The sequence below is a fragment of the Peromyscus maniculatus genome, chromosome 5 (assembly GCF_049852395.1).
Source record: "Peromyscus maniculatus bairdii isolate BWxNUB_F1_BW_parent chromosome 5, HU_Pman_BW_mat_3.1, whole genome shotgun sequence".
Lineage (NCBI taxonomy): Eukaryota > Metazoa > Chordata > Mammalia > Rodentia > Cricetidae > Peromyscus > Peromyscus maniculatus.
Window position 1 is genome coordinate 20,740,516 of NC_134856.1, and position 27,748 is coordinate 20,768,263.

At 42.0% G+C, this 27,748-nt stretch overlaps 2 protein-coding genes across 13 annotated transcripts in view; one reads left to right on the forward strand and one right to left on the reverse strand.

The window, feature by feature from the left end:
- Window positions 1–372: 372 nt before the first annotated feature.
- On the forward strand, window positions 373–16,194 carry LOC143273262 (transmembrane protein 184C-like). Its single transcript, XM_076571809.1, has 10 exons — window positions 373–547; window positions 3,720–3,850; window positions 3,942–3,978; window positions 6,032–6,237; window positions 7,214–7,412; window positions 8,155–8,248; window positions 10,344–10,456; window positions 13,088–13,187; window positions 13,609–13,780; window positions 14,251–16,194. Exons 5-10 carry the CDS (start codon window positions 7,318–7,320, stop codon window positions 14,610–14,612), a joined length of 936 nt encoding a protein of 311 aa, XP_076427924.1. The 5' UTR covers window positions 373–547; window positions 3,720–3,850; window positions 3,942–3,978; window positions 6,032–6,237; window positions 7,214–7,317; the 3' UTR covers window positions 14,613–16,194.
- Window positions 16,195–22,444: 6,250 nt separating this feature from the next.
- LOC143273263 (protein arginine N-methyltransferase 9-like) overlaps window positions 22,445–27,748 on the reverse strand; it is a 31,608-nt gene continuing 26,304 nt past the window's right edge. For 3 of the 12 annotated variants that reach the window (XM_076571811.1, XM_076571817.1, XM_076571814.1), the window contains 2 exons: window positions 26,645–26,753; window positions 22,445–24,406 (listed from right to left, as the gene is read on the reverse strand). Coding sequence is in view for 6 of the 12 variants with exons in the window: in XM_076571817.1 (XP_076427932.1) it covers window positions 26,671–26,753 (83 nt within the window). In the remaining 6 variants the exon portion in view is untranslated. Of the gene's footprint in view, window positions 24,407–25,966; window positions 26,074–26,644; window positions 26,754–27,748 lie in introns of those variants that run through there. The other 9 variants (XM_076571823.1, XM_076571812.1, XM_076571818.1 and 6 more) reach the window with 6 other exon arrangements.

Consider the following 27,748-nt stretch of genomic DNA (forward strand, 5'->3'; position numbering starts at 1 on the left):
TTCTGTGTTTTTCCAGCCAGTTTCTAATTCCATCCTTAAAGACAACCAGGGAGCCTTTTCAGAAAAAAAGCCTGTCTCAAGTTCTGCTCTGTCCCTCACTAAGGCTTTCCTTTAGATGGAACAAAGTCTCAAAAATGCAGCACGTGTTTCTGAACCGTCCCCAGTCCCTACAACTTCCGGAATCCTCCTCATGATCCACTAAGACCAGCCAAGTTAGGGAAGCCAACAAACCTCCACTATCCTCCTCTGCATTCCTCCCACCACGCCCTTCAGTTACCTTGGTTACAGTCACGCCCTCCTCCGTAGCTGCCCAATCATAAAGGTCTGAGGTCTGACTTCACAGAAAACAGCTAAAGAAGAGAAAGTGTCAAAATCTTGATTTGGTTCATTTTCTTGGCTGTTCAGTGATTTTTCACTGATGAAAATGGCCTGTGCGAGCAACAGGAAAAACTGGAGGTGATGGATCCAACCCCTGGTCATACTCATTTATATAATTAGCATCCTGATCTTGGTTACCTTGTGTATTTTGAAATATCACAATGTGAAGGTAAGAGGGTCCAGCACCTTTACCCTTTCTTAGTCTATTTGGCAGGATCCCTTTGTCAGCCTTTAATGCTTGGGGGGTCAGAAAAACATTTCATCTCTGAACATTAAACAGACCCGTCTGATTTCACTTTGCCGCTACAAGTGCAGGTGGAACCTGGTGGAGAAAAACAGTTAACGTTGCTGCTTAGAATGCTTCGCCGGTACCCATCAGTTCCCAGAAAACTATTCTTGCCGGGCGTTGGTGGCGCACGCCTTTAATCCCAGCACTTGGGAAGCAGAGCCAGGCGGATCTCTGTGAGTTCGAGGCCAGCCTGGGCTACCAAGTGAGCTCCAGGAAAGGCGCAAAGCTACACAGAGAAAAAAAAAAAAACTATTCTTGAAATCACATCTGCTGTGCAGATACTGGGCTTGACCAGATCAGATAAACTACCTTGAAAGCTACGTTCTGGATTTTATAAGCTTTTAGCCTGCTTCCTGGAACGAAAGGATTCCCGTTAGTTGGACTTTGCTAATTGTTTTTATGTTGGAAGTTCCATCTTTTGTTTCTTTCTTTAATGAGATAAAGTCTCATGTAGACCAGGCTGTTTTGGAACTTGCTTTGTAGCCTAGGATGGTTCTCCAACCTCCACATTCTCAGGGCTTCTGTTTATTCAACACTGAGGATGGAACCCAGGGCTTTGAGCACTTGAGGCAAGCAAGCATTCTACCAACTGAGCTACATTCGCCCCTTGAAGTTACTCCTCAGCCCCTTGAAGTTACTCCTCAGTCAAAACAAAAGTTTTACAAAAGTTCCTCGTGTATTTGTTTCTTTTTTTTTTTTTTTTTTTAATGTATTTGGTGTTGGTGTATTCATGGGATGGCCCACTTGTGGAGGTCAGAGCACGGGCCAGTTGGGGGAGTTGTTCTTTCCTTCCATCATGAGTGCTGAGTGAGGACTGAGCTCAAGAGATCAGTGCAGTGTCGGAGGCAAGCCCCTTACCTGAGTCATCTCTCCAGCTGCCTTTTGTTACTTGTTGATGTCACAACATGACGTCGTGTGACATTACTAAAGTATTACAAGCTGGATACCTAACATATCCGTAATATATGTATAAAATGAACTTAGAATTATTAATAATAATAACCGGAAAGCACTTTATTATTTTAGAAGAGTTATGACATACCATGTACATGACCCCCCCTTTTGAGTGTGGAAAATATTTTAGTTAAACAATATGTCCAAACGTGTCTGGAGGGTCATTTTGTTCACTAAACTTTTGTTGGCTTTTCTTATTATAGTCCACATAGTTATTTAAGACTCTTATAATATAACATTAAGTATTTCTCATTTGTTAAGTTTTTTGCCATTTAAAATATATCCACCCAAATTTAGGTATAGCAATCATAATATAAATATAATTTCCTCACTTAGTATATTCCTTGGAGTACTTAATTCACTTAGTATTCTCTTAGTTGTGACCTTCAAGCGTAGTTTGAAAGTGCCATGAACCTTTAAGACCAATTCTAATCTGCAGTGTAAACTGCTAACACCCCAAGTTGAGTCCCTCAAGTTCTGACAGGGATGTTTAATGGAGGATGTGCGGGTGAGCCTGTCAAAAAATGCACTTGGATATGCAAGTCTGGACCTCAGAACAGTTTCAATTGCAGGTACACGTCTTGTTTAATCTACTCTCTGCCATAATAAAGGGCCGTGGAGACAGCTCAGCAGGTGGAGCAATAACCAGGAAACCCGACCACTTGAGTTCCCTCTCTGTGACCCACCTGACTGGCATCTATGGCAAGATGGGAGGTGGACACGGAATTGCCTGGAAGCTCGCCAGCCAGCTGCCTCCACTCTGCAGCACAGCAGCAGAAACAAGAGACGCCCTGGTTCCTAAGCTGGAAGGAGAGCTGACTCCCCAGAGCTGACCTCTGACCTCCACACATGCACACACACACACACACACACACACACACACAGAAGCACATGTGTATACCATGAACTGAGTGCCTTCAACAGGAATTTGTGTTTTCAGTCTTGAAAACTATTTTGGAGTCAGATATCATGGGGACCAGAGGGTTGCTGTCTAGGGAAGGTACTCTCAGGTTGCAGATGGCCATGCCCTTGCTGAATCCTCAGGTGGTTGAATGATCTCATTTTGAGATCGCCAGCCCTATGAGACTATGACCTCATTTCACCTAAGTCACTTCCCATCAGCCTTATCTCCAAATATGGCCGTTTGCAATAGGGGTTAAGTTCCGACCTCTAAAGGGGAGCACACCTAGGTACTAATGGTCGGACTTTAGACAGCGTCCGCAGTTAAAGAATGCTTGAGATCAAGGACACAGAGAAGGAGCAGCAAGGGACCTGGCACCAGCATTTCCCAGGAATTCACAAGGAACCAATGAAGTGAATGCCCGGGTGGAGGGTCTCGAGGGGACATTCTGAATAGTGTGCACTGTTGCCAACCTGCCTATCACTCTTCACAAGGAGAAAGGTCAGTGGGAGCTTAGTGATTACTGGAGCTGGGAGGACCAAACCCAGAACAGAATTGTTGAAGTATGAATGTGTGGTGAAAACTTAGAATCCGGAGAATATATGAGTTTTGAAGATTTTGACTCCGAAGGAGCCGAGAAATGATAGCACAATAGGTAGAGGGGACTGAGAAGATCAAAGAAAGGTTTTGTTTTTGTGTTCAAGGTTAGAGGCTTAACTGGGGCATTTCCTCAAAATTTTAGCTCATAAACAGCAAACAAGAATCGGATACAGAAAGCAAATAACACACTAGGAATGGGCAGAGATACTATGCAAATGTTCTTTTTGTTTGTCTTTGAGGAGAAGGATGAGGAGGAGGGTTCTTTTGTCAGGCTGTCCTGGAGCTCACAGAGACCCTTCTGCCTCTCAAGTTACTGGGACTAAAGTTGTGTGCTACCACACTCTGTAACTCCAGCCCCAAGGAATCTAGCACCCTCTTCTGACCTCAGCAGGTACCCACACTCACACAAGCACATATTCACACACAGACACACACATACATAGAATTTTTTAAAAAGTAAATCTTTTTTTAATTGCTACTAATTATTTGGGAAATACCAAGCAGTATCAGTAATCTAATGAAAATTTAAGACAAAAATATTGATCTTTATAGTTTTAATATCAGAATCTAAACCAATGTGTTCTTTTGTTTTTCAAGGTTGGAATACATGCTAAAGCATGGCTTATTGCTGGTATCTTTATGCTGTTGACGGTACATGTGTCCTTCTGGGGGATTCTGCAACACATGATGCATTACACACAACCTGAACTTCAAAAACCTATTATGAGGTCAAATCTTAATGTATTTGCTATTACTACTATTGACTGACTTAAATCATAAAGATGATATTAAGTATTTTTTATGTTTTACTTTCTGTAGGATTCTTTGGATGGTCCCAATATACAGTTTAGATAGTGTAAGTATATTTTATTGTATTTCGTTAAGAATTCTTGGGCTGGAGAGATGGCTCAGTGGTAAGGAGTACTTTTCTCTTCTAGAGGACCCAGGTTCAATTTCCAGCACCCACATGGCAGCTCACAACTATAACTCCAGTCCCAGGGAATCCAATTTCTGATCTCTGTAGGCACCCGGCATGAACATAGCACATATGCATTAGAGTAGACAAAATACTCATGCACATAAAATAATAAAGTAAATAAATCTTTTTAAAAAATCTTTTATGACACCTTTTTTTTCTGGTTTTTTGAAACAGGGTTTTTCCATGTAGCCCTGGCTGTCCTGGAACTCATACTGTAGACCAGGCTGGCTTCATACTCAGAGACCCACCTACCTCTGTCTCCCCAGTGAGTGCTGGGATTAAAGGCGTGTGCCACCACCACCTTGCTTCTTTTCTGACACAACTATGCTTACTAAAGAATGCTTAATAGCCAGGCAGTGGTGGTGCATGCCTTTAATCCCAGCACTCGGGAGGCAGAGCCAGGTGGATCTCTGTGAGTTCGAGGCCAGCCTGGTCTACAGAGTGAGATGCAGAAAAGGCACCAAAACTACACCCTGTCTCCGGAAAAAAAAAAAAAAGCTTAATAAAGTAATAAACACATAACATTGACTTTTAAAAAGAGATTAATAGTGAAATTTTTCATAGTTTTTTGTGGGTTTTTTTGTTTTGGTTTTGGTTTTTTGGTTTTCGGTTTTTTTTGAGACAGGGTTTCTCTGTGTAGCCCTAGCTGTCCTGGAACTAACCCTGGAGACCAGGCTGGACTCAAACTCAGAGATCCACCTGCCTCTGCCACCTGAGTGCTGGGATCAAAGGTGTGCACCATCACAACCCAGCTTTTTCTTTCTTTCTGTTTTTACTTATTATTTGTCTTTATATTTTTGAGATAGGGTCTCACTACGTAGATCTGGCTATCCTGGAACTCACTATGTAGAGCAGGTTGGGCCCGAACTCACAGAGAGCCCCCTGCCTCTGTCTCCCGAGTGTTGGGATTAAAGACGTGCGCCACTGCAACTGGCCAAGTTCACATGTTGTTAGTGTTGGTGAGGAAGATAATATAATGAAAAATGCAGATGTTTCAGACATTTTTAAATATATATTATATATATTTATTTATTATATATTCAGTGTAATGTCTGCATGTATCCCTGCAGGCCAGAAGAGGGACCAGATCTCATTACAGATGGTTGTGAGCCACCATGTGGTTGCTGGGAATTGAACTCAGGACCTCTGGAAGAGCAGTGTTCTTAACCCCTGAGCCATCTCTCCGGCCCTGTTTCAGACATTTTAATGTGTAGCTGTTTTCTTTGCTCAGTTGCTTAAATTTAAGATTAGTGGCTCTTAGTCTTTTAAATAATGAAATATTGTAATTACCCTCCTCAATAAGTAGCCACAAGAGAATACTTTCCCACCCCAGGCATCAAAATGTGCTGATGCTCTGTTCTCTTATATAGAATGGTTAGCATCAGCATATGGACTAGTGTGTCTCCCCTGTCCTTACGGTCAGCTCTAGATGGCTTATGACACCTGATAGAATATCAGTGTCATACGCAGGTAAGGGGACCTCTGGGAGTTCGAGGCCAGCCTTGTCTGTATAATGAGTTCCAGAATGCAGACCTGGGGTTAGGGGCTGTTACAAATATTTCTGCTCCAGGGTTGGCTGAACCCATAGATGCAGATTCTCATAAGGATGCTGATAGTTCGCTATCATGCTTTTTAGTTATTGTCTTTTATTTGTACACCACCCCACCCCAAAAAAAGAAAATAAAAGGAAAAAACACTTTCCACAGTAGACACAACTAAAGAAAATGCTTTAGCCAGGTGTGGTGTTGCATCCCTTTAATCCCATCACTCAGGTGGAACTCTTAAGTTGGAGGTCAGCCTGGTGGACATAGTAAGTTCCAGGACATCCAGGTTACATAGACCCTATCTGGAAAGAAAAAAGGAAAAAATGCCTTCAGTAGCATTTTCTGAATCAGTAGCATTTCTCTTTAACATCTGTGCTTTTCCATAGTGGTTGGCCTTAAAATTCCCCCAAGTTGGAATCTATGCCGATACCTGGAGAGACTGTTATGAAGCTTACACCATTTATAACTTTATGATCTTCCTGACCAATTATTTAACAATTCGGATCCCAAATGTAATGTTATACCTGGAAGCAAAAGATCAGGAACAGCATCTCATTCCACTCTGCTGCTGTCCGCCGTGGGCGATGGGAGAGTAAGTGTGTTTGGTTTTAACGGGCCTCTGTGTGGGTCTGAAATATCAGTCAGCTCTCTGCAAGGGGCGGGGACAGTAGGCAGAGCTCTTACCCTACGTAGCACATAATACAGTTTGAAAGATAATAAAATACATTATTACAATGTACATGTTGAAAGATAATAAAATACATTATTACAATGTACATGTTGAGAGGGGTTTTGTTGTTTTTTTTTAATTTTTTTACATTGCTTACCACAATAGAAAAGTTCATCAATGTATTAGGAAATATTTAATCAGCATCTTTTTTTCAGTTGGGAACTGGAGCCTAAATGATTGTGCACGTGATCATACAGCTAATTGTCTTGTACTCGTCTCCCTGTTGAGACAAAGTCACTGACAAAAGCAACTTAGGAACACAGTTGAGGGTGCAGTCCCTTATGGTGGGAAAGGCACGTGGCAGGTGCATGATGTCATACTGCATCTGCTGTCAGGAAGCAGAGAGAAAAGCCAGAACTCAGCTCACTGCCTCGTGTTCAGTCCAGGGCCCCAGCCTGTGGATCGCTGCCCACCCTCAGGGTAGTTTGCCTGTCCCAGGAAATCTTTCTGTAAACACATTCACCAGGAAGCTGCATCCTAAATGTCAATGCTTTATACACGTGCGTGTGCACAAGCTCACAGTTCATTTGTGCCTCCGTTTTTCTCCTGTGTTAGTTAGAGCCATCACTATCAGTTCTATCAGCAAAGCTCCTGAGATAATCGGTTTTATTTGACTCACAGACTCAGTTCATTTGGTCCTGTTGATTTGCAGTGTATCATGGCAAGAGTGGGAAACAGGAAAAGACCAAGGTCCCAGAACCTTCTTCTGTTCCTTCTGTTCTGTGTTGCACTATAGTGGAGCTGAAGGGAGGCTTTAGGAGATAAAGTGATTAAATAATTTCAAAGTGGTCTTCAGATTTCCGTGTTGCCACCACATTCTTACCCTACTATCATTTAGGAGAACGAAATTGGCAGAATTCAATATAATTAGTGTCAGCTGTCAACGTGATTTTAATTTGGAGGCTTTGCGATGTTCTGATGCCACTGAATAGTTGAGATGTTATGTTCTCTTTCTTCTGCGGAATGCTGCTCTTTCGATGCAAACTGGGAGTGCTGCAGTACACTGTGATCAGACCAATTATCAGTTTTATAACATTGTAAGTATGGCATTCCTTTAGCTTTTTTTAAATCTTTATGATACATAACTGGAAATATAGCTCAGTTGATAAGAGTGTTTGCCTTGTATGCACAAAGCCCTGGGTTTAATTCTCAACATGACAGAAAACAAGTGTAGTGATTCATGGCAAATAATCCTAGCACTTGAAGGTAGAGGCAGGAGAATTGAGAGTTTAAGGCCAGACTGGGCCCTGTCTTAAAAAAACAGTTGATGTTCTTAAATGGAAAAAACAAGTAGAAGAACAATGTTGATTAATAGTGTAAATACATATATAAAAGCCGGACTCTATTATGATGAACAATGCAAAGGATTGCCATGATTTTCACATTCTTTGAGAGCAGAATGTACAACACATCAGAAAAACCAAAATTAGGCTTACTAAAGTAAACAGACTTACTGAAGTAAACAGACTTTACTAAAGTAAACAGACTCTAAATTTTAAGTGTTGCTACCACTACACCTTAAGAACGTGTTCAGGGCTGGAGAGCACTCAGTGGAGCACTCCGTGTTAAGAGCACTTGGTACTCTTGCAGAGGTTTAGTGAAATCTAGTTCCAGAGTATCCAGTGCCCTCTTCTGGTCACCAAGGGCATTGCATGCACATTGTGCACACGTATACATGCAGGTAAGACATTTGTATGCATAAAATAAGTCTCTAAAGGGTACATATTAAGATACTGGTTTACTTGGTCAGTCATAAAGTTTATTCTTGCCATTTTTAAGGATATGTGAAATGGTTGGTGTCTACGATGAAGGGAAATTTGGTTTCTCCAATGCAAGGACTTACTTGGTTATAATAAATAATTTGTCAGAACTGGTAAGTAAATCATCATTCTTCTCAATTGTACTAAATTTGTTTCTGTTGCTAAATATTATCAGACACTATTTCTTGAGGAAAAAATTACCTTTTAATTTGTACATGGAACTTGAAACAGCTTTAATATATACCTTTATACAATATAGAAGTACAGTAATATGTTCATGAATGATTTGGTGACTTACGTGCAGAGCTGTTTGCTCTTGTGACCACACAGCCTTGTGAGGATAAGCATGGTGTGCCTTCTAAATAAACAAAACAATGCAATAGACCTATTCATTAAGAGGGAAAAAGTCTAATTGGCATGAGAGGAGAGAGTTTAAATAAAAATGGAAGAGTTCACCAGGTGGTGGAGGCTCACACCTTAATTGGGAGGCAGGGGCAGGCAGATCTCTGAGTTTGAGGCCATCGGGTCTACAGATTGATTTCCAGGACAGCCATGGCTACACAGAGAAACCCTGTCTCAAAAGACCAAATAAATAAACAAACAAAACAGCAAGAATTTAAATCTCTGATCTATATTTAGAATTAAAGGAATATTAAAAATGACTTTTCTTTCCCCCCCAAAAATTGAGTGTTGTTCTAGGAACTGAAAGGCTCTCTTAAGCTGATGTGTATTTCATCTAAAGTCTTTGGATAGTGCTTTTTACATTATAGTAACAAACACTTCTAATACATAAATTATTAGAAGTTTATGATGGAGCCAAGCATGGCATTGCATGCCTTTAATCCCAGAATTTGGGGAGCAGAGGCAGGCAGATCTCTGAGTTTGAGCCCAGCCTGATCTACAAAGTGAGTTCCAGGACAGCCAGGGCTACACAGAGAAACCCTTTCTCAAAACACCAAAAAAAAGAAGGAAGGAAGGAAGGAAGGAAGGAAGGAAGGAAGGAAGGAAGGAAGGAAGGAAGGAAGGAAGGAAGGAAGGAAGTTTATAATGGAAATAAATGGGGTCTGTCTCCAGAGCTTTCTCTCATGTTCATCTCCATGACCAGCAGTCTTTTTCTGGGAATGTAGTCTAAAGAAATGGTAGAAGTGTTTTAGCCTTCTGGGATGTAATGCCCTTTATAAGAAAGGACTGGAAACACTCTAAACCTGGTGGGCACAGTTTGGTCCTCCCATTGGCATTTAGAGAGATACTAAAAGTAAACCTTATGAAACATACACAAAAGTTAGCTACTTTCAGTTGAAAAAGATATTGGTGGACAAAATTTCATTTTAGTTCATGACAGATGTTAGAAAATTGGGTTATGACTGTGGAATACACCTGGAGTGTTTGCCTATTACACAGCCCTGGGTCAGATCCCAGCATGAGGGTCACAGTTCCTATGTACAGAGAAACGGCTCAGTGCTAAGAGTCTGTTTGTTTTTAGTGGTACTAGAGCTAGAACCCAGGGCCTGGGAGTGTGTGACAAGCACCCTGGGTGGCCCTGCTCCAGTGCAAGGTCTGAACTCGGTTCTTCCTTTACTGCTCTCATATCCTGAAGTATTTTAAATGAGCATAAAGTATCTCCTGGTTTTAATGGGGAAAGTAAGCTTCCAGAAATACTTCTTGCTGTTGAAATGCTGGTTGGTTATTGTAACTGACTCTAAACTTGGGCATTTATTTTAAGAAGTAAGGCCAGCTGGACTTACACACTGCTCTCAAGGAAATGGTTTGTGTGATACAGATTTCATGATCACAGTTTTGCTGAAACTGTACTTATTTAACGTGTTGCCTTATAAACTCTGTGTGTGTGTGTGTGTGTGTGTGTGTGTGTGTGTGTGTGTGTGTGTGTGTGAATGTTACACAAGAGACTAGCTAATAATAAGAATCTGTTTTTATAAAAGTGGCGGTAATTTGTGTTGCCTTTTTCTTTGACTGAAGGAAACCTTCCGTTCATGTCATTTGTTTATTGCTTTGAGTTCCAGTACGTGAACACTTAGAAACATATTCAGGAAAAATGTTACGTACCTCTCTTGAGAAATCTCACATATATGCATCTTCAGCAACATATTAAAAGCACTAAAATGTCAGTAGACTCTGATTTCAGCTTTAAGGAAAGGTTCTGTCACTGTCTTCCTGCTGCAGAATGTTGAATGTTGCTTTTGTTTCTAGTTTGCTATGTACTGCCTCCTGCTGTTTTACACAGTGCTAAAGGAAGAGCTCAGCCCTATAAAACCTGTTGGCAAATTTCTTTGTGTCAAACTTGTGGCTTTTGTCTTGTTCTGGTAAGTATTGCTTGCTCTTAAATATCCTCATTTTATAAATGCCAATAAAACTGTTGGTTAAGGGAGTTTTTTAAATAATGTGAATACAATGCCAGGCTCAGTGGTGCCTGTCTGTAATCCCAGCTCTTGGGAGACTGAGGCAGGACTACCACTCAAGGCCAGCCTGAACTAGGAAGATGCCTTTGGGGCTGGAGAGAGGCTCAGCAGCTAAGAGAGTGTGCTGCATATCCAGAGGACCACAGTTTGGTCCCCAACATCCATGCCTGGCGGCCCACAACCTCATGGAACTCTAGCTCCAAGGGGTCTGAAGTCCTCCTCTGGCCTCTGTGAGCACATGCACAGACTTGCAGTCAGACACACATAAGAACATCTTTTTAAAAAGCCATCCCTTCAGGTCTTGTAAGATTTACAGAAACAGGGATGGAGAGATGGCTCAGTGGACAAGAGCACTTGCTACTCTTGCTGAGGACCTGGGTTTAGTTCCCAACACCAACAAGGTTAGTGGCTCCCAACCTTCTGTAACTTCAGATCCAGGTTATGCCCTCTTCTAGTATCTGCAGATACTGCACATGCATCATATACACACATGCAGGCAAAATGCATGCACATTAAAATAAATATTAAATAGTTTTAAAAAGATAAAAAACAAATAATCTTAGTCATGTGTGGTGGTACATACCTGTAACCCAGCATTCAGGGTGAGGCAAGAGAATCTCACATTGTGAGTTTGAGGACAGCCTGCTCTATAAAGCAAGTTGTGGACCAGCCTCTGCCCCCTTGTGTTATCTTGTATCTGAACAATCAAAGAAGTAGTCAGATGGCCACTGTGACATTTAAAAGATGAAGATAATTTGAGATAGCCTAAATATCTTGATGTTGGTGTGGTGGTGTATACCTTTAATCCCAGCACTCCCCGGGCAGGCAGAAGCAGGTGACTCTCTCTGAGTTCAAGGCTAGCAGGGTCTACATAGCAAGTTTGAGGCCAGTCAGCTACATAGTGAGACCCTGTCTCAAAATGAACAAATTACCTAAAATCTGTCATAACTAAAACAGCTATCAATTTGGGAGAAAACATGTAAGGACAGGGAAATGTTTATCAGTGAGTGTCCTTTAAAACACAGGGTAGGGCTGGAGATCCATCACAGTGTCTGCCTGGTGTATCCACTGCCCTACTGTCTGTCCTCACTGTCACAAAGCAAACAGCAAACTAGCCATGGTGTTAGGACAGGATAGATACTAAGAGTTATAGAAACAATCCGATCCAGTTTAGCAATTCAGCAGGGCAGAGGAGAAGGAATTCATGAAATTGCACTGCCAGAAGTAATCATTAGCAGTTGAAGGCACACATCATATGCTACAGAGACTTCTGGGACTCGATGGCATTATAATGCAGATACTCTGTGGGCTGGCAGGCTAGCTCCCTGGGGAAAGGCACTTGCTATGCATGCCTAATGAACTGAGTTTAATCCCCAGGACCTCTGTATAGGTGGAAGTAGAGAACCAACTCCACAAACCTGTCCTCTGGCACCCTACCACACTAATCATAAGAATTAAGGCTTAAAAAGGGAGAGAAATCAAAACTGAAATTAATAGGGCCAGTGAAATGGACCAGCAGGAAAAGATGCTTGCCGTCACCAACCTGACGATTGGAGTTCCATCAAGGAGCCCACGAGGTAGATGGAAAGAAATGACTCCTGCAGGCTGGCCTCTGACCTCCACACACACAACATGTTACATGTGTGCACACACACAGCCAGAAATAAATATTTTTTGTCCTAGTAATTATCCAGGCATGGTGGCACATACCTTTAATCTCAGCACTTGGGAGGCAGAGGCTGCCAGATCAAGGCCAGGTTGGTCAGCATAGCAAGTCCTAGAAAAACTAGGGTTCCATTGGTAGACCCTGTATCTAAATGAATGAATGAATAATACAATCAAATCCTAGTAATTACACATGTAAATACACTTGAGTATCAGGCCTTTACTTACAAGCTGTTAGAACTTAGAATCTAATTGTTTGTGCATAGTTTCAAAGCAAAAATGATATATGAGCCAAATGATGAAGGTCTGAGAATAGATAATGAAATTCATCTTATGAAGCTAGTAGAATAAATTCATGAGGCAAGATGAGTATATTTCATATAAGCAGACCTTGTTTGGGACTATGCCCTGAAGGCAGAGCAGTGGGGGGTCCTGGGGTACATTGAGGCCTTCACTGTTTTTAGGTGCACGTTTTAATCTCTTTGTGTATAGGATATGCATGTGTTTATTGTGTGAGTGGCACACGTCCATGCCATGTGTGCATGTGGAAATGAGGACAGCTTTGGGTATCGGTCCTCGCCTCTCATTTGAGATGGGGTCTCTTAACTGTCACTCTGCACACATCAGGCTCGCCGGCCTGCAGTCTTCCCAGGATTCTCTTACCCCACCTCTCGGCTCACTGCAGGAGCGCCGGGTTTACAGATGTGCACCACCATGCCAGCCTTCCCTGGCTTCTGTGACTCTAACTCAGGTCCTCACACTTGTGCAGCAAGTGTTTTACACACTGAGCCCCCTCCAGAGCCCCTAATTGCATAGACAGTTGGTCATTTCATGATCTAGATCTGACCTTTACCTTTTCTTGACATACAGGCAAGCAGTCCTTATAGCACTGTTGGTGAAGGTTGGCGTTATTTCTGAAAAGCATACGTGGGAATGGCAGAGCGCGGAAGCTGTGGCCATGGGCCTGCAGGTAAGTAGTGCTGCCAATGAATCAAGGGCTTTTACTGTTTAAGCTGTTTGACACAGTGTTGTCCTAAACCTGCATCGTGCAAACCATGGGCAAGACTGTTAGCTTACTCCATGGAGAGGAGCGGGAACCCTAGAGAAATGGCCCATAGGTACTGATTGGTAAATGTTTTATTCCTGGTCCACATATATCTGCACGTTTCCTTTCAGTCCTTGAGGAACAGATTAAGAAATATTTGACTGAGGGAGGGCAAAAGAAATGTAAACCTTGGCTTGTCATGTTTGAAGTGGAAAAAATGTTGAAAAATGAATATAATCTGGATTATATTTTAAAAGTTGACACCCTATGTAACTTTGAAAATGTTAGCATTTTGAAAAACTAGATTTAAAGCCAAAGATGATGGATATTTTTGTGGCTATTGTAGGATTTCATAATCTGCCTTGAAATGTTCCTTGTGGCCATTGCCCATTACCATTTCTTCTCCTACAAACCCTACATGCAAGAAGCAGATGAAGGCTCGTTCTTTGACTCTTTCCTGGCTATGTGGGATGTGTCAGATATCAGAGATGATATTTCTGAACAAATAAGGCACATGGGTAAGTAACAGCTATCTAACTTCTGTTGGTGTGAGTGTATATATAGGGGGTTGTCTGCGTGTGCAGGTACGGTCAGAGGTGAACCTCAGGTGTGGTCCCTCAGGAGCTGTTCAGCTTGGGGTTTGGAACAGGGCCTCTCACTGTCCTGGGGCTCACAGATTGATCTGGGATCGCTGTCCAGAGGCCCCAGGATCCAGCTCTGTCGCTAGCACAGCACTGCAAGCTGCCCAGCTTGGGACCTGTGCTGAGGACTGAACTCAGGTCCTCATTCTTGTGTGGCAAGCACTTTGCAGACTGAGGTATCACCCCAACCCAAATACATAAGATTTACTCTAGTAATTTAAGAAATAAGAACATACTTAAAGCAGTACCATGATACAGGCTCTTCAAATCTGGGGAGAATAAAGAGAGGAACTATTTTTAGAATGGTAAAAATAACTTTTGGCTAATAAATTTATCTTATCTTAAAGGAAGAACAATGCGAGGGTATCAGAAAAAAAAATGTTTTCCTGAAGACCCAAAGCAGACTGAACACACAGGTCTGCTTTCCTCATCATCAAAAGATGCAGTTTCTGCAGGTTCAAAGCCATCCTCACACCTGGGCCAATATCAGGCCTTTGAACACATGATTACTTCACAGAAAGTAGCCGCTGCATCAAAGTCATCTGAAGACATTGTCATTGATGTCCCAGAAGAGCAGGAACCTCCTGATACAGGCCAACATCAAGATTTAGAAGACACAGATACTTCACAGGATACATTTTCTGAGGCCAAGCTATGTGAAGATGTAATGGTTAATATCCCAGAAGAGCAGAAGGAGCCCCCTGGCTAATAAATTTATATTATCTTAAAGGGAGAACAATGTGAGGGTATCAGAAAAAAAAAAAGGTTTCCTGAAGACTCGGAACATTCTGAACACACAAGTCTGCTTTCCTCGTCGTCGTCGTCACAAGATGCAGTTTCTGCAGGTTCAAAGCCATCTTCACTTGCCCCAGGACCAATATCAGGGCTTTGGACACACGATTACATCACAGAATGCAGCTGCTGCATCCAAGTTATGTGAAGACATTGTCACCGATGTCCCAGAAGAGCAGGAAACTCCTGATACAAGCCAACATCAAGACTTGGAAGACACAGTTGCTTCACAGGATACACTTTCTGAGGCCAAGCTATGTGAAGATGTCATTATTGATATCCCAGAAAAGCAGAAGGAGCCCCCAACCCATCAATGGACTCTTAAAGCTACCACAATCTTCTTTGTGTGTAGGCTCAAGATCTGAACAGTTCAAAATGTTGGAAAAATTCAAAGACAGGCAAAAAACAGATATAACTACTATATATAATAAACACACATAAAATGCCAATACACACATGTTAATATATATATTTGTGTGTTTTGTATATCACAAATAACATTTAAATTTCCTAGGCTTTGGCTTTCTTAAACTGTTAGAGTATCATATATTCAAACAGTAAATAACAACTTCAGCTGAACTCTCTTGCATTTCTCAAGAGGATGGACAGTTGAAAAAAAAATCAGTGCTTCTTACCACTGCATGAATATAATGATCTGGACTGAAAATGTAAATACAAAATTAAGATTAATTTAATTTAATCATAATCATCATGTGCCATTTAAGTTTACATAATTATAGTTCAATTACATGTTTTTCAATAAATGCAATACCATTTTCTGAAACTCTTACATATCTTACTCTTTTACTCTTTTTTTTTTTTTTTTTTTTTTTTTTTTTTTGATAGGGTTTCTTTGTAAATCCCTGGCTGTCCTGGAACTCCCTCAGTAGACCAGGCTGGCCTTGACTCACAGAGCAGCCTGCTTGTGCCATCAGACTAAATGCATGCACCACCACCAACCTGGCTGTGTCTTACTCTTTAAACATAAATTCTTAACGCTTTAACAAAAATTGCTTGATTAAAAGTCCACATTTTTTTTTTTTTATTTTTGAGCTAGACTTAACGGTGTACACATTTAAACCCAGCACTCAGGAAGCAGAGGCAGGTGGGATTTGGGGAGTTCCCGGCCAGTCTGGTCTAGGCCAAAAACAAAAAACAAAACATTGGTCAAAGAAACAGAAGATGAAGCTAAATGGAAGGACACCCTGTGACTCAGAATAAATCTTATCAGGATGTCCATACTACGAACAGGAACATATAGATCAATGTAACTGCCGTCAGAATCCTAGTGGCATGATTCAGGCAAAGAACAGTCCTAAAATTCATATAGAAATATTTTTTTTAAAGGCCAGACCACTTCTGAGGAAAATTGGACACATGGCATTTCCTGATTTGAAATACAAGCTGGGTGCCATGGTTCGTGGCCTGTCATCCTAGCATAGGATGTTTGAGATTATCCTGAGCAACATAATACACACACATACCCCATGTCTTTTTTTTAAGAAACTTTTTTATTCATTTTACATACCAACCACAAATCGCCCTCTCTCCCCTCCTCCCACTCTGCCCCCTAGCTTTTCCCTCCTACTCCCATTCCCTCCTCCAAAAGGGTAAGGGCTCTCAAGGGGAGTCAGCAAAGCCTGGTACATTCAGTTAAGACAGGACCAAGCCCCTCCCCCCTGCAGCAAGGCTGAGCAAGGCGTCCCACCATAGGTAATGGACTCCAGAAAGCCAGCTCATGCACCAGGGATAGATCCTGATCCCACTGCCAGGGGCCCCTCAAACAGATCAAGCTACACAACTGTCTCACTTATGCAGAGGGCCTAGTCCAGTCCCATGCAGGTTCCACAGCTGGCCAGACATTTCTTACAGTGCTATTATTGTATAAAAGTATCTGATCGTCTAGACAGATCTCATGTAGTGAAAGCAAAGAATTAAATTTTAAAAATCTTTGCTAGTTTTAGGTATACAGTAGCACCTTGGGTTGATTTCATTTTTATTTCCTTAATAGATTGAAAGGTGGTATACCATGTGATTTAGCTTTCAATTCTATTGTTTAGTTCTAATATGCCAAATTATGAATTAGTTCCTGCTGATAGTTTCTTATTTTCAGTCTCAAATAGTTTCTCTAAACATAAGCCTTTGGTTTTCTCTCATACCATAGTAGTTACTTTCTTTTAGTCCAAGGGTAAAATATATACCTGTCTTTTGAAAATTAGCAAACATGTCTTCTCATGGAAATTCCAATCTTGACTTAATAACCTGTGAAATCTTAAGCAAATTATTTAATGTCTCCAAACCTTGATTTTCAAATCTATAAGATAAGAAACAAAATAATGTATACCTCTTAGGGATGGAGTGACAAATTAAAAATACATATAGGGTTTTTTTTTTTCATTTTTATTTTTTTCTATTATCAGCTTGATACAGTATAAATTCTTATCCTAATAGTGAAATGTTTCACTGAGGCTTGCCCAGTGATTGAGTGAAACCAAAACTTATTATAAGCCACAGTCATTCTAGGGTCCCCCCTGCTATATAGCCTCTCTGATTCTGTGGGTTGCAGTCTAATCGTTCTTTGCTTTATATCTAGTATCCACTTATGAGTGAGTACATACCATGTTTGTCCTTTTGGGTTTGGGTTACCTCACTCAGAATGATATTTTCTAGTTCCATCCATTTGCCTGCAAATTTCACGCTGTCATTGTTTTTCTCTGTAGTACTCCATTGTGTATATGTACCACATTTTCTTAATCCATTATTCAGTTGAAGGGCATCATCTCTAGGTTGTTTCCAGGTTCTCACTATTACAAATAGTGCTGCTATGAACATAGTTGAGCATGTATCTTTGTGGTATGATTGAGCATTCCTTGGGTATATGCCCAAGATTGGGATGGCTGGGTCTTGAGGTAGATCAATTCCCAATTTTCTGAGAAACCACCATACTGATTTCCACAGTGGTTATACAAGTTTGCATTCCCACCAACAGTGGAGGAGTGTTCCTTTTGCTCCGCATCCTCTCCAACATTGACTGTCATTAGTAGTTTTGATCTTAGCCATTCTGACAGGTGTAAGGTGATATCTCAGAGTCGTTTTGATATGCATTTCTCTGATGATTAAGGATGTTGAGCATTTCTTTAAATGCCTTTCAGCTATTTGTGATTCTTTTTTTTTTTTTTTTTTTTTTTTTTGGTTTTTCGAGACAGGGTTTCTCTGTATAGCTTTGCGCCTTTCCTGGAACTCACTTGGTAGCCCAGGCTGGCCTCGAACTCACAGAGATTCGCCTGCCTCTGCCTCCCGAGTGCGGGGATTAAAGGCGTGCGCCACCACCGCCCGGCCGTGATTCTTCTTTTGAGAATTCTCTGTTTAGCTCTTTAGCCCATTTTTTAATTGGACTGTTCAGTATTTTGATGTCTAGTTTCTTGAGTTCTTTCTATACTTTGGAGATCAGTCCTCTGTCAGATGTGAGGTTGGTGAAGGTCTTTTCCTGTTCTGTAGGCTGTCTTTTTGTCTTATTGACCATGTCCTTTGCCCTACAAAAGCTTCTCAGTTTGAAGAGGTCCCATTTATTAATTATTGTGCTCAGTGTCTGTGCTGCCGGTGTTATATTTAGGAAGTGATCTCCTGTGCCAATGCATTCAAGAGTACTTCCTACTTTCTCTTCTATCAAGTTCAGTGTAACTGGATTTATGTTGAGGTCTTTGATCCACCTGGACTTGAGTTTTGTGCATGGTGACAGATATAGATCTATTTGCAATCTTTTACATGTTGACATCCAGTTATGCCAGCACCATTTGTTGAAGATACTTTCTTTTTTCCATTGTATAGTTTTGGCTTCTTTGTCAAAAATCAATACCCCATGTCTTAAGAAAAAATTGTTACAAAGCTACAATGGTCAACAGGGTGGTGGGCTGGAGAGTTTGCTCAGTGGTCAAGTACACTGGCTGCTCTCCCAGAGGACCCAAGATTGACTTCCAGCACCAACATGGTAACTCTATCTGTAACTGTAGTTCGGGAAACGTAGTGCCCTCTTCTGACCAGCTCAGGCACCAGGCATGACACTGGTGCACAGGCTTGTATACAGGCCAAACACCCAAACACATAAATAAAAATGTTTAAAGGAAAAAAAGTGGGATGCTAACAAAAACCAGACAAGTAGAACAAAATGGAAAGTCAGAATAATTGCTGACAAGAGCACCAAGTGGGCGCACTAAGAAAAAATAGCTTCCACCCAGTGAATTGTCCCAAGAAGTCTGGATTCCAATACCAAAGAATGAAACCAGACCCTTATTTTACACCAGACCCCAAAATCAACTCACTGTGCAAGGCACACAAATGTGAGGCCTGTAAATAAACTAAGAGAAGCCCCTGAACCATTGGCTTTGCCAGCGACTTTCAGAACACCACACCAGAAGGTACCATGCAAGCTTCCAAAGTCCTACACATCTATGGCAGAACCACGTCAACAACGCGCATGCCGTGACGACCCTAAAGCGCAACAGCGGCATGCGCACCTTGGCCGTAACCAACAGCTCTAACGACTGAAGATCTGCTCAACAAGAGGAAACCTGCCTGGGACTGGAAGCCTGGCTAACTCCTTAGTGCTAGTGATTACTGGAGGAGAATCTACAACCACTAATTTACTAAACCAGCATAATCCCTAACAACAATCCATAAACATCTGTCCTTATACTCACAGATAAGTGTAGATTTTACCCCTCAAGGAAACATCTGCAACAGACCATTACAGAAAACCATTGCCAAATGCAGAGTTGTGGAGCCCAGTCCCAGTGGACACATCAACAAAACACTCCCACACCTAAGGCTCAGGGAACATTGCAGAAGATGGAACAGGAAGATTGTAAGACCCAGAGGATCAGGGACTTTGCTGTGAGATTGTGTCTTCTAGTAATGTCAGAAGCTACACCCCCTAAAGTCTCACAAACATGACTGCCCAAATGTGAGCTGAACAAGGACAACACCAAGGGAAAAGCCCACAGGCCTCAACCCTACACAAAGAACTATAGGCAACTGAGGAAAGCTGGACGTCAGAGAGATGGTCTTTTCCATGAAAAAGCATAATAATTAGTTGTCTAGTGCCAAATGCTCAGCTCCTAAAAACATAAATACAGGTAGCATTATACAGACTGGGCAGGCTATATCTAGGAATATATATGGTATACTTATAACCATGCAATAACAATGAGAAAAGAGGCCATGAATTTGAAGGAGAGCAGGGAGGGATATATGGGAGGCATTACAAGGAGAAAAGGAAATGGAGAAATGTTGTAAATATATTCTAAAAAGAAAATTAAATTAAGATCACACCATAAGTTTAGCCCACAAAAACAAAACATGAGTGAGCAGGACTTGATCTGCCACATTCTACAAGAGATGGCACCTGTGCACCCACAGATGCACACAGCCCTAGGTCACAAAGCCCTGGGGAGATGGCAGTTGTGCTGGACACGGACTTTTCTTGTTTATACTTTCCACACAAAACACCTACACTGTCTTAGCTGCCATATCTAGAGCTCCCGTAAGGATAGGACAACTATATCAATCTAAAGCTTCTGCAGAGCAAAGGAAAAATATCAGTGACCTCAAGCAGCAGCCTACCTACTGGGAAAAAGACTTGCAAACAATATCTAGCTTAAAAGGAGCTAATACCTATAAAGAACTCATACAGCTCAGTAATAACTTTGTAGCCCTGCTACAAATTAGAAAAGTCTTGAACAAACATTTCAATAAAGCAGACAAAAATGGCCAGCAGGTGCTGTCTGCTCCTTCCTGACTGTGGACATAATACGACAAGCCACTTCATGTTCCTGCCACCACACCACAGGACTGCATCCCTCCATAGACCTTCACTCTGTCTCCACTGGGAGCTGTGCACTTGGCTCCAGCCAGGTCCCACATCAAGGCTCGCTTCCTTGCCGATTTTAGTGCAGCCCCTGCCCAGGACAATGTGCAGATTGGACACAATCAGCAGCTGTGGGGTTATCTCAAATTAAGGCCCCTGCTGCCTCTGGGTCTCTGCAACCCAAGACATGCTGTGAACCATACTCTTGAGGAAATTCATCAACTGTCATACTAAAAACCTGGCCAGCAGAATACTTCTAGACTATGGAAGTCTTTGGAACAAAAACTCACTGGATTCAGTGACCTGGAGACCAGGATAGAGCCAGAGTCTGCTGGGCTCTAAACAGCATGCTGGACACTGGATATACAACAGCAGGGTCAACATTGGCCAACAGCCTCCTGGAGGCTTAACTAGACTTGAGACCTCAGTGTCTGTAACCCAGCCTGCAAAAGGGAAGCCCAGAAGCAGGAACAGCATTCCAAATGAGATCCTTGGGGGCGGTGGGAACGACACCCAGGGCACTGTGACCAATAGCTAAGACCTAGCCATGAAATACCTAAGAGCATGTCAGGCTTCTGGAAACCAGGAAAAACGTGCCAAGACTTGAGACCGAATCCAGTCAACAGGACAGACAACTCTTATGCTGTTACCTTTTTATCCACATTTATCCTGTCAGTTTTGTTGTTCTAGAGCTACTCTTTTTTTTTCTTTCTCAAAGCACCCAGGCTCCACTGGTTTGTGGGGTCTGTGTCAGCCTCCTAAGAGCTCGGGCTGTTATATTACCTGATACTTTGTATCTCCCCTTCTTGTGGCCACATTGGGAGACCCCCAAGCAAGGCCACCACAGAGCCAATATCTGATGCAAAACACACAGGGGTTTATTGATAACAAGCAAGCCCAGGCTTGGTCTGTGTCCAACACTCAACACAGAGAATAGAGGACAGCCCTGAGCTCTCAGAGTGAGGGGTTTTTTAAGGGAAAAACCGCAAGAAGGGTGGTACAAGCCTTGGATTCATATGATTGGGTGAGGGTATGTAATCTTTGAATTTACTGGTTAGGAGTTACAGTTATCATTTTGGGACAGGCTTGGACAAGTTCCAGGCTCTGTCCTTGAGCTGCCATGGAGGCAGGCTGGCCTGGCATGTTCACATTGACCCATGCATATAGCTCTAAGTTGGTGAAGAGTCTCAGACAGTAAACAATTGACTGAACCTTGAACAGTCAGAGTACGTGCAGAAAGGGAGCTACTGCAAGGACTATGTCATGGCCCTGAAACTGCTGCTCAAGTCTCAGGAAACTGAAATTGAGGCCTGACCTCTGAGAGAAGACTGACAGCCTGCTATGGCATCTGCTTGGTCCTTTCATTGCCCCCTTGAGTGGTATATAATCTCCAATCTTGGAGATGTTTCTTTTTGGTAAAAGACTTTATCACCACAGTAGTAGATCATTTTAGAGACTAATTGGATCAGGACTTAAGAGTTTTCCCATTATCAATGACAAAGTGAGTCTCCCCTTATTCAGTTGTTGCCATCTGCAAGTGTGTCGTGGGTTCAGGGGTTGATATTTGGATTCTAGTATCCTCAGTTTAGTGGTACCCAGACAGGAATCTTCACTTAGTTAAGACATCAGTAACATAAGAGCCAACAGTAATTAGCAGAAGCACAAGGGCCAAAAGCCCTGTGATGGCTGACAGTTCCTTATCCTGAAGGAATTTGGAAATGAGAATGGGGACCAGTTATTACTTTATCTCAGGCTCCCTATGACAAGAAATTCCCTTTTGATCTAACATTCCAGGTGGGGGACAAGGGCAACGTTTTCACTTCTGTAATTACTTCCTGCTGACATTGGGACATTGTCGTCAGGGCCCTGGAAAGCTGGAATGTTAGTCAAAGGCAAGGAGGGAATGTTTTATTGATCAGCTGAAGAGATGGCATGTATATTGGCTGAATTGGTTAATATCAGCTTTCAGCAAGTTCAGGGCTCACAATCATTTGGAGTAGGTTGTCACCAGGAAACAATGCTTGGATGTGTCTGTCAGCCAAGTGGAAACCTGTTGAGAGATATAAACTAGGATCAGGAGCTAAAATTCATGAACTTATTTGGAACATTCAGATTCATAGTCTCAGTACTTGTAGTATTATCAATCTGCATTGAAATCTATATTGTGTTTTCTATCTAGAGAGACAGGTATAGATTGGACTGAAATGTCTTTGGCCCAATAAAAAGCATCTATCTCTCTATATCTCTCTCTATGTCTCTCCCCGGCTCTCTCTCCCTGGTGCGCTCTCTCTCTCTCTCTCTCTCTCTCTCTCTCTCTGTCTCCTCTCTCCCCTTTCCCTCCTAATAAAGCTCTAAAAAAAATTTAAAGAAAAAAATGCATCTATAATTCTATATTCAGAACCTATTTCTCTCTCTCTTTTTTAAGAGACTTAGTAGCTTTAATTAATTAATGCATTGATCAATTAATTAATAAGGTGGCTGCAACCTTGTGGAAGACTCTGGCTGACTGATGTTGCTAAGCTGACAGAGCTACAGCTAGCCCCGTCAGTGCCATCAGAGACCTGAGAAGGATACATTGTACCTGAGTGCAGACTTCCAAATCTATTAAAAAATGACAGGCTATCCATTACCCAGACCGCCATCACCCTAGGCTCCTGTAGTCTTCATAGCATTGGCAGGACAGGTGTCAGGACAGCATCAGCCTTGGCTGCTGGGCCCATGACGTGAAATTTTCCCTGTGGAGGAGCAACTTGGGAAAGACTGACCTTATCTTGTCAGTGTCTCATTTGGGAATTCTGGGCCAGATCCCTGGCAGCAGGAGTTGAGCTGGGGCATCTTGCTCAGTGGTTGGTGTTATCACCAATTCACGTGACACCTTCCTGTCATTGTTCCATATCTTCTTTGGAGATCCTGGGATTGCTGGGAGCTGGGAGTCTCTGTATGTTATAGTAAGCTTTTTATCAAATAATTTAAATACCATATTCATCAGATCTTTGATGGGTTTGAGGATCATTATCTATTAAATATATCTGAGCCAAAAAAAAATCTAGGCCTAATCTTGAAAACATCTCTAAGTTTGGTAACAATAACCATGCTAATTTGTTATCTGTAGATATATTAGTCAAATGTACCTCTCAGGTTCTGTTTTTTTCTTATTTAAATAGCTTATAATTAAATAAGAATTAACAGTACATGCTTTAAACTAGTACCTGGATAGCCGGATGACTAGCATTAATTTGTATTCCTTAGCAAAGAGGACATGCAAACTCATACATTCAAAATCAAACATACAGGTGGCCACATTTTTATCCATACCTGTGGGGCATACATGGGCTGCAAAAAGGGTGCTGAGAGAAATTCAGATAAATAGAGCTTAAGCTTTAAGCTGTTTACGCAGAGAGTGGATACAAATGGTACCAGAGGAAGTTAGTTTAAGCTGTTTGTACAGAGAATAGATACAAAAGATGACTAAAAGGAAGTTAGCTTGGGTTGTTTGTATGGAGATTAAAGACCAATGGTGAGAAAAAGTTAGCTCAAGTTATTTATGCTAAGATAAGATACTAAAAACAGGAGATGATGTCAGGGCATAAACAACTTGTAAATAGGGTGCCCTTTAAAAGGATTGGTTGGTTCCTTCACCCCCTGGTAGGGTTCTGAGGTTTTCTGGTAGAAAAGAGGCTTACTGCCCATCAATAAACGAGTTCTTGCTTGACTTGACTCCCCGCTGTGTCTCCGGGTAAGAGGGAGGCTGGGAAATGGGCGAGCAGCCTGCACTTGCCTTTCCTTGGTTCCAGGCCACCTCTTCACAGGTGACCTAAGTTCCCGGTGGGGCAGGTCCCCACACATACCTATGGAGTAGACAGACATTTTTAAAATTATGAATCTTTGGAGACTCAATGTAACAGCAGAATAGCAAGAAAAAGAATCTGAAACATGCTTCATTCTTTTATACACCTTAAGTCACTTTTTTATCATTACTTAAGCCTCTTTACCCTCAGATCTTTATATCTTGCATTTTACATACTTTCCTTCTTCCCAAAACATTTCTTATATTCTTATAGCTAAAACATTTATATCTTAGACCCTACATAAACTTTATTTATACTCAAACCTCACAACTTACTTAAACTTTAAAATACTTAATGACAGGATGATAAACGGTGCTGGTGGCAGCGTGCGGCACTGGTGGCGGTGCTGGTTACCAACGGAAAAGTCACAAGCCATGGCCATGACTAGCAGTGTTACAGAGAGCTTTATTGGAAGGAAGTGGGGGAGAGGAGAGAGGAGAGAAAGATGGTGAGGTGGTGGGCGAGGGCAGCAGAGCAGAGAGAGCAGAGGGAGCGTGGAGTCTGCGTCTGGCTTTTAAGGCACAGAATGTGTGACCATGCTGTGCATACATAGTCACCAGCGCCCACTGATGACGTAAGACGCCAGACCCTGAACTGCACATGTGCAGTCGTGTAGCTGGAGTGAGGGCAGAATTCTAAGACTTAAAGTTCCACATTTGTACACCTCAAACTACTTTCTCAGACCCAAAACATCATATACTCAAACCTGCATGACATACTTAAGGCTTCAAATTTTTACACCTTAAACTGCTTCCTCAAATCAAAACATCATTTATTCAAACTTTAATCCTCATATCTCAAGCCCTTATATTCTTATAAAAACATTACAACCTAAAACAACTTTTTTTATTTAATTCATTGAGCTATCCTTTACTTGGAATTTGACACAGGTTTTTTTTTTTCTCCTTATCTTAACCAAAAATAATTTGTAACCAATTCTCTTAAGTGATTGCAAGTACTTGTAACCCATTGAACTCAAAATGACCAAAACCCATGTATCTTTGATTGTTAATTTAATATTTTTCTTTTCAAGCAATATCAGGACAGGGAGGAGTTAACAAGGATAGCTGCTGACTGGCAGAAGAGACCTTAAAGTTATCACAGTGAAGAACTTGGCTTAGGAAGGAAGGGGGGCGGGGTTGGCAGCCAGGCATAGAGTGTGTCCTTGGCTGCCAGTGTTCCTGAAAAAAGTTTTTGTTAACTCCTCTGACTAAAATCAGATTCTCTGTTCAGTGTTCACACAGTTTTTGTCAATTGCAGGCAGTCCCCATCCCCCTGCCCATAGCTCCCATCTCCGCCCACCTGTACCGAGAGCGCACACCCCCACCCTCTGTGAGAGCGGCTGCTGCAGTCCTGATAGCAAGAGAGCTAGGGAGGGAGGGAGGTGGCCCTCGCTGTGCCTCTCTCTCCTCTTTCAGGAGAAGAGGGAGCCTAGTAGACAGAAACAAATAACATTCACACAGACAATCCAGTGCCGGAACATCGACACTGAGATGACGGCCTCACTCGCAGCTAGTGAGCCCCTCTTACAGTACAGCAGCCCCACCTGGGAGGAGCTACCTGCTTATCTCAATTCAGTCAGGGGGACCCAGTTCCCTCTATTGTGGGCAGTGGCTCACGCACATCTGTCAGGCCTGCCGGCAGTCAGCTGGGTAGCTGGGTAGAGGCTTGCGGAATGAAGAGACAATGAAGAAGACAGAAAAGAGTCAAGAGGTGTGCTGGTCAATGCTAGACAGTCCCGAGTTTATTTCACAGCCAGCTTATATACAGTCTTGAAGGACAGAGGTAGAACAATGCACAGCACAGGCATTCAGCAACAATCTATCCTGCCTTGCATCAAGGAGCAGGCAGTTTCATTTTCTATCTCAATATACCTCTGGCTGGCATGGACAGCCTGCATCTAGCTAGATAATGTGTTCCTTCTTGTAGGATAATCAGGACTTTCTCACAGCCCTTCAAGGAGGCTCTGTGGGCTAATCAAAACTTTCTCACAGCCCTGGAGCACACAAGCTTGAACTCTACTGACTCAGAATAGACTTCAGATTCAAACTAGGAAACTGAGTCAGTTGTGGGCTCCCACTATTCCTTTTTATTTATTTTAAGACTCCGCTGAGTCTTTCAGATGACTGTGCCTGTCTTAGGTGTTTCCTTATCACACTCCAATCTTACCCATCATGTGAGCATGAATTCTATCATTCACATCCTGTCCTAGGTTGAAAGGAAGTAAAGAAAACTTACCCGTCTTTGGCTACCAGCATCTGGTGTTAAGTCAGAGGAATGTGCATAGTTTTATTCCATGGAATTCTGAGCCCAGTCTCCATAACAAGTTCAAAATCAGCTTGAGAATCTGTCAGGGGCAAGGACAGAATCTCTGGTTAGTGGAAAAATACAGACCCCCGATAAGACAGGGAACTAAATCAGCTTACAGTCAGGTTGTCTAGCAACAGGACATTGAGTCAGAGCCCTTGACCCTTTCACCCTGTAAACATCCTATAAAAACATCCTGTTAGCTTGCCCCACCTTATGCAGATGACAGCTTCTTGCTCCCCCGACCCTGCAGGAACTATATACACCTTTCTGGAGAAAATAAAGTGGCACCTTGATCAGAATCCAGACTTGATGTATTTTCCTTTGTATCTCCTGTCCCTACATTCCCTCCTTAGGGTGGTCGAGAACCCGTTGTAGCCCTGCAGGCAGGGCAAGAATCATTGGCAAACAGATTATGCCTACTACATGCTCCAATAGCTACAACACTACTTAAAGGTGAAGTAAATGATGACCGTGAAGGGATAGCCCTTTTGAATTGTTCTAGAATATCTTCAGCTGTTTTAACTGCATCAAAATTCAATTTAGCCTTTTTCATTTGTGTAAATCTCTTGATGTAATTTAGCCAAATCTAAGGATTCATTAGAATCATGCTAAATTCCTTTTAAGATGTGCCTTAACTCTTTCCCATCCAATAGCACTTTCATTATACACAGAAGATATAACACAAATCCATTCATAATTAGCATGACATTTCAAATGTACTCTAGTTTTCAGGCTTTGGAGCTCATCTCCCAGAAACTGTACCACATCATAAAAAGCATTCAATTTATGTTCTATTTTCACATCTATATCTCTTTAAATCTCTAATATCATAAAGACGTTCATAAACAATTTGTGAACAAACCCTGCTATTTGTGAACAAAACCTGCTGTCTGAGTGGATTGAGACAAAGCCACTGAAACCACTGTAGTAGTAACAAAAGCTGAAATTCCTGCTATAACTAATCCAGCAATATGCTTCTGTCTGCTTAAAGCTTTCTTGATTTCTTCAATCACTTGTAACCTTTTATCCTCA